The sequence below is a fragment of the Lygodium microphyllum genome, chromosome 15 (genome assembly GCF_053477565.2).
Source record: "Lygodium microphyllum isolate KBCC chromosome 15, Lygodium_microphyllum_v1.1.10, whole genome shotgun sequence".
Classification (NCBI taxonomy): domain Eukaryota; kingdom Viridiplantae; phylum Streptophyta; class Polypodiopsida; order Schizaeales; family Lygodiaceae; genus Lygodium; species Lygodium microphyllum.
In genome coordinates this window covers 85,806,707-85,813,603 of record NC_141149.1, presented here as the reverse complement: position 1 = coordinate 85,813,603, position 6,897 = coordinate 85,806,707, and the positions used below count along the sequence as shown (strand labels likewise).

Here is a 6,897-nt window from a genome sequence, read left to right as displayed (position 1 = left end):
TAGCTACCTTATATGAGCAAATATGAGGGATCGTAGTATGTTTAATAACAATCTAAGCATGAGCTTTTGCAACTCCACTATCCCAATGAATCTGTCGAGGGGTAGGTCATGGTGCTCTAGCAATAATTGGAACGCTTGTAATCTCCTAAATGACACCTATTCTTGTTGTTTTTCTTGCAATTGCAATGTTCAAAATACCACCAATATGTTTTTCAATTCCATACACAATGTTCCAAAGCCCCATAACAACCAATATATGATGCATCATGCAAGCCTTAGTGGATTGTTGATTCCATCCAATGTATCCTCAATAACCAATATATGGAATATATCATTGTTGCCATCATGGTGATTGACCCTACTTGATGCAAAAGTTGTATGTATAGAGAAAACTATGCATACAATACAAAGGCCACTGTGAGGACTCTTGCTTGTAGAATTTATTATTGTCTAAAATTTTGTAGAGAAAGATGAAATACCATGTGCAATGCTAGTAGTAGTGCAAATGCACGCCGAAACAAACCTGAAGCAAAAATCTACAAATGCAAGTTGAAACAAACTTGAAGCAAAAATCTAATGACGCTAAGCCCTTGTAGGCTTATTCATAGTATTTATTAACTTGTGAATGCTTGTTAAATCTGTCCCAATCTAAGAGTGAAGTGTGTTGTCAACTCTGTGGCATAAAAGCTTGAAGCTTGGTCTCTGATACCAATTGTTGGAATTAGGGTTGTAGAAATGCACACACACAACATGAAGAAAAGAAGAAGCTTTACAAGAGCACAACTCAAAGTATATTGAGAATCATCAACAGAGAAGATTTACAAGACTTAGTATGCTTAAAGTGAATAAGCATATATAAAGGTAGGGGAAAAAGACCTCCTAATAATAAGAGGGAAAATTGAGATCCGATAGTCCTAAGTGTGTTCACACATATCACTACCAAAATTTGGCAACAATGGCTTGTTGTCTATTCATTCTAATGACAACATTCTTTTTTGGCCATTGCAAGGTCTTAAAGATTTCATTTTGGTTGAAGAACTACATAAAGTTGAAGCTATCAAGGTACAACAAGAGGTGCCTAGATATTAGACAAATATGTCCTAACAAATAGCCTTCTATACAAACAAAACAAATAAGGGAATTCATTTCGCTCATACTAGATGAGGAGGGAAGGTCCCACACAGATGATGTATCATGCAACAATGGATTCTTGCTCTCGTAACTTCATGGGACTATTGCCTAACAATAATGCATTGCAGCTTAGAGGGTGTGACGTGATTTTAGTTGTGGATGACATTTTGTCATACATATTAATTGTCCTTCAATTTGAAGCTAATGATGTAGTGTGCTTGTGAGAAATTTTCGTGTTGTTTTTAAGGACTTTTGGGTGCCCATGCCCACTCTTGAAAACGAACCGCATAACTCTCAAGAAGATATGACTTATTGTGTCCTTTATAGGGATTAGCCCATAATAGAACACAACGGCTCCAAGAAAGGAGATGCAACCCTATATTCAATGCACCTCCCCACATTTACCTTGTAATTGATACTAGTGAAACTTTTGGGTTACCAAAGGTGTGAGGGGCATCCAATTAGAAGCTTTTCTTTGGTCAATGGAGCTCATCATGAACTGCTCTAACTAATGATTTTCATCTTCTAACATGTTAGTGTCCCTATGATGTTCTATAGTGTATGCAGGTGACTTGATCTTTTCCATTTTTGTCAAAACCCTCTTATAACTGGTGAGACCTAGGCCATAGGCTTGATATCAGCCTCTGGCTCACTTGCTTTGGCAATATAAAGTGGTTTTCTAGTGTCTAGTCTTATTTCTGTTTTTTCAAGCTCACTGTGTGCTAAGCTAACACATCAATGGAGAGAATAAAAATTTAATGGGTGCATACCATTCACAGTTGACAAACATTTCTTTATATTAAAGAAGAGTTACTTTCCAGTTGTCATTTGGATATTGGTAAGATGATTCAACATTTGCTCAATTAGTTATAATTTATGAGTTCAAATGCTTATGCATACAGATTTAGAAAGACCAAGCCATTTTCTTTAAACGTGTCAAATTTTGAAATGTTTGATTGGGCTTTATCCCAATCTATGCACGCTTGAGTGTAAAGGCATTGTAGAGCCACCCAATCATAGGTTTTGGACCCTTGACCTACTATTTCTTAGATGGTTATCTTCCCGACTAAGTTGATGCTTGTCGATGAAAGAACATCCCTTGGCCACTTTTACCTTCGTGGACACGTTTTTTCCCAAAAAGCCACCTTACGCATGTTACAGATATGCCCATCCTAGCCTTAGGAAGTCAACTAACCTCCCTCAAAAGCAAATATAGCTACTAGTTCTTAATCTAAAGAGAAATGTGAAAACAAATTCATTAAAGTTGGTGCTTTTGCAAATGTAGTGTGTGATAAGCATGGGAATGTTGGTGTAGAATTTGTTTTTATTGGCAAAATAAACTATGCTAATAAGAGGAATTTCTTTTGTTGGTAAAATAATATATGCCAATATAAAAATGTATGTATAGTTGCAATAATGAGAGGGGTTTCCCACGATGAGTTTTTTGGCCATGAAAAGACACTTGTTTTGCACATTCCCATAGGGCGAAACCCATGTGCTTGACAAAACTTTTGCCAAAATCCAAAAGTTAACGTTGAAAAACAGAACCCTGTGTGTTTGTAAATGGCGCCTCTATTTCTTTCTTTCCTTGCCACACCATGGTTTTTCACAGAATGAGCAGGTCGTCACACAATCTATATTGAGAGCAGGACTTGCATATCTCATCCAAAAAGGCCATTTTACTTGTGATTGGCGGTAGACAACACGAAACTGTTAAACTTTAACTTTTGCATCTTGGCAAAAGATTTGTCAAAAAAATGGGTTTCCCGAGCCGGCTGCGGGAATGTGTAGAACAAGTGTTTTTTCGTGGTGAAACTCATCATAGAAAACCCCTCTTAAAAGTAAAATGGCTTTTTTGAACGAGAGATGAAGGTTGGTGGTCTCAATATAGATTGTATGACCTATATGTTCTGTGAAAAACCATGAGGGGGCAAGGAAAGAAAGAAATGGAGGCGTGGTTTACGAACACACAGGTTTCTGTTGTGCGTGTGAAGGCGCTCTAACATCCCCATGCAGAAAAAGGAGAGGCCCGGGCCGGGGGAGTGGCGAACAGCTTCGGGGGAAACAGGTGATTAAGGAAAGAGAAAGGCCCCTTGTTTTTCTCCCAACCTTTTGCGTGCGTGATAGGCCAAGGCCCCTCTCTCTACATCCCTCGCTTGTCGTTTGTGCTGTCAAAAAAAAAAGATCATCATCTCTCCTCTCTCCCCCCATCCGCTTCCCTCCTTCCTCGTGCTTATCTCTCTCTTTCCTTTATATTGTCCACCCTCCACAGCCTAGAATATTCTGAACGCCTCCTCTTTCTCTCTCTCCTTTCGAGCTCTCGTGACAGACTGCATCTCAGACCCCATACCCTGCGCTTCTCTCTCGTCCTTCTTCTCCTCCTCCATCATCATCAACATCATCATTGTCATCATCCTAAGCAAGCAAAGAACACTCCATTTCGTTTGCAAGAGGAGGTCTTCCCTGTCGCTTGCTTGCTTTACAGGAAAGCTCTTCCCACGTCTCGGGGGCGAGAGAGAGAGAGAGAGAGAGAGAAAGATTCCATGCTTAACGCTCTTTTCCCTGCGGATGCTCTTATAATTGGAAGGGAGGGTGTGATCGACCCGCACTGACAGTCTTGCGGATTGCTCCGTTATCAAAATCATTATAACCTTCTTCTTCTTCTTCTTCTTCTTCTTCTTCTTATTGTCCTTGCCCTTGCTTCTTCTTGCGGCGTTCTTCTTCAATCGCCTCGGCAAGAGATCAACATGAGCTGCAACGGCTGCCGAGTTCTGAGGAAAGGATGCAGCGACTCGTGCATCCTGCGCCCGTGCCTCCAGTGGATCGAGTCGCCAGAGGCCCAGGGCCACGCCACAGTCTTTGTCGCCAAGTTCTTTGGCCGAGCCAGCCTGACAGGCTTCATCAGCGCGGTTCCAGAAAACCAAAGGCCTGGTAAGATTATCGACTCAGCCGCACCCTAACTTGCAATTAGTCGCAAGGTGTTCGGTTAAGCATTCACTAATCTCTCTCATTAATCGCAAGATCAGTCGGTTGCAACCATTCCATGAAATCCATGCTAACTCATGATTTCCGTGCTTCTCTTGCAGCTCTCTTCCAGTCCCTGCTGTATGAGGCCTGCGGGAGGACAGTTAACCCTGTCTTTGGTGCGGTTGGTCTTCTCTCCAGCGGCAATTGGAGCCTCTGCCAAGCGGCCGTAGAGACCGTCTTGAGGGGAGGCACCCTAAAGCCCCTCCCCTCCGCCTCCTCCTCTCCTTCCCTCATCAGCTCGTGCGCCGCCATGCCTTCCGTGTCCGCGCAGTCCTGCAAGCAGGTCTCCTCCACACACAGATCCATGGCAGCAGTGGCGGCGGCTGCAGCAGCAACGGTGGCTCCCACTGCCACTCATGCCTTTGTGCAGCCCCCTCCCTCCGTTCTCCAGCCTCATTTTCACTCCAAAAGGCCTCTCTCCGAGGCTTCGGCAGACCTCACCACCACCACCGTCACCGCTGCCACTTCTGGCATGCCTTCCCCCTCACCTCCCCCTCAGCTCAAGCGGCCTCGGCCTGCTGTCGCTGCCGCAGACCGACCGCAGCACCTTCAACATGATATCAAATCAGGCAATGCAGATCTGCATCATCACGGATTGATTGTCAATCCTAACCATCTCGCCATCAAGACCGAAGACGAAGACGAAGCAGCAGGTCACCCCCCTGCAGGCAAGCTTGTCGCCCCAGTGCCAAGAAGGGTGAGGCCCCATTCCATAGATCATTATCATTATCACCATCAGACGGTGGCGAGATCTGCAATCCAGCCTAGCGAAGTGAGACGACCAATGGCGGAAGCCTCCGACAACATCGAGCTAGATTTGAGCCTTAATTCGCATGCTAATCACGATGGATTAGGTGCTAATTACCCCCGGGTAGGGAGCCCGTGCTCCATGTCGGTCAACTCAGATTGCTCGGTGACGAGTTTCGAGCTCCCCTGCTGCCCTGTGAGGACGCCATCGCCGAGGCAAGAAAGGCAGCTTCTGCATCTGCTGCTCTGAGAAAGGTCGTTTTTTGAGGAAAACTTGCCCGAAGTGGAAGTCTCACACGCTCGGCTCCAAATTTCCCAAAATGGACTACCTCCCCGTCGCCTTTCTCTAGAGCACCTTATCAGCAACCCCCAAACCATTGGTGCGATATCAAAGAAACAGCCAATTTTCTCCTTGCTTCACAGTTTTCCTCCTCCCCTTTTACATATCCACAACTACTAATAATTGTTTTGAGAGAGAGAGAGAGAGAGAGGGAGAGAGAGACCAGTACACAAATGCTGGTTTTAACCCCCGGGATTAGTCATCCGCTGCCTGCTTCGGCTCATGTTGTGAAAAAAATGAAGAGGTTTACTGTACTTGCAGTTAGCTATCTGAATGACGGGAAGGATATGGTTGCTAGGTAGATAGTTTCTGCTGCTAAAGGCGTCTCAGTCTGTATGCCTAATCTGTATTACTCCAAGCTAAACGTCTTGTTTGCACGGAAAGAAGGGGTCCCTCAACCCCTCTACAGTTGGGCCTTTGTGTAGTACTTATTCTGAGCTTTAAATCAATGCCATCTTCCTCCTTCACTACTCACTCACCTGTCAGTGAGATCGTTTCAATACCTAAGTGTTCCATTAACTTGTGTGCCCACCTCGCATGTCAGCCGTGAGGAGATCAAAAGAGCTAGTAAGCGTCCTATGTCAGGACCTTAGATCGTTGGTGGTTTCAATTGGTGATTAAGTAGATCTATTAATTTATGTGCGAGCTTGCATGCGAGCCGTGAGGAGATACGTTAACCACCTAAGAGAGTCGTGCCATAGCTAAGTTGTTGGTTCCAGCTATTGTTAAGTGTGGCAAGGATTGACAAATTTTGTGACTCAAAACCTGCGAGTCATCCCACGTGTAGCTTGCTTGGAAGTACGTTCGTGTTCTTCTTCATGCTTCAATTTGATATTGTATGCTTCCAACCTCCAAAGTGGCTCGGTTATTCTCTTAAAACCTTGATTTTCTAAGATTGGCCTTATTAGAAAATCGGCCTTAGGTTGTTTTCTAACCGGTGGTATAACTCCAAATATATTCTTGGTTATCTTCATCCTTTAATTCCCCTCATTTCTTCATGGTTCCCATTAGGAAGTCCTAGCCGTGCATGAGATTCACTCTTGTTTTATGATGTAACTTCATCAAACTAGAGTACCTCCTCTTACACTTTTAATGTCATGTTCTTGACTTCATCTTTAACCTTCTGATTAGTTGTAGTCACTTCTATAGCCAACTCCTCTAGTTGAGCCAAGTGCATATGCACCTTGGAAAGTAGGCCCTTCAAGGCCAAATATTCTACTTTCACAAGTTGTAAACTTGATGGCATAGATACTCCTCTAATGGGCTTGACTCTCGGCTTGGATTTAGTGTTAAAGTCTAACCGTCTACCGTAGTTGCCATATTGCATCATAAGGGAAGGTGATCAAAAGATAGAAACTCTTTGGAGACACTTATGTATATGAGCAAGTTCTTATTTTAGAGTTAGAGGAAGGGTTTTAAGAAACGAGTTGCTTAAAAAGGATGATTGTGCTATTTGTTTAAAAGAGAGAGAGAAGGGGGAGGTAGGGTAAGGGCAACAAAGGGAAGGGGGAAGCTGAGGGAAAGGGGGGAGGGAGAGAGAGACCAAACAAATGCAAGGTTAAGTTGAATGCATGATGACTAGGTCTTTGGTTCAAGTCCTACATTCCACAAGGTCATTTAATATAGATATTGAAAAAGAGAGACTTGAACTT

General features: G+C 43.6%; 1 protein-coding gene across 1 annotated transcript; it reads left to right on the top strand.

The window, feature by feature from the left end:
• Window positions 1-3,389: 3,389 nt before the first annotated feature.
• LOC148024733 (uncharacterized) lies at window positions 3,390-5,741 on the top strand. Its single transcript, XM_087694387.1, has 2 exons — window positions 3,390-4,062; window positions 4,218-5,741. Exons 1-2 carry the CDS (start codon window positions 3,879-3,881, stop codon window positions 5,153-5,155), a joined length of 1,122 nt encoding a protein of 373 aa, XP_087550513.1. The 5' UTR covers window positions 3,390-3,878; the 3' UTR covers window positions 5,156-5,741.
• The last annotated feature ends 1,156 nt before the right edge of the window (window positions 5,742-6,897 follow it).

Bases quoted from the DNA above. Each gene is read 5' to 3' on its own strand.
- LOC148024733 (XM_087694387.1), top strand. From the start codon at position 3,879: ATGAGCTGCAACGGCTGCCGAGTTCTGAGGAAAGGATGCAGCGACTCG. The intron at 4,063-4,217 runs GTAAGATTATCG...CTTCTCTTGCAG, and splicing joins TCCAGAAAACCAAAGGCCTG to CTCTCTTCCAGTCCCTGCTG.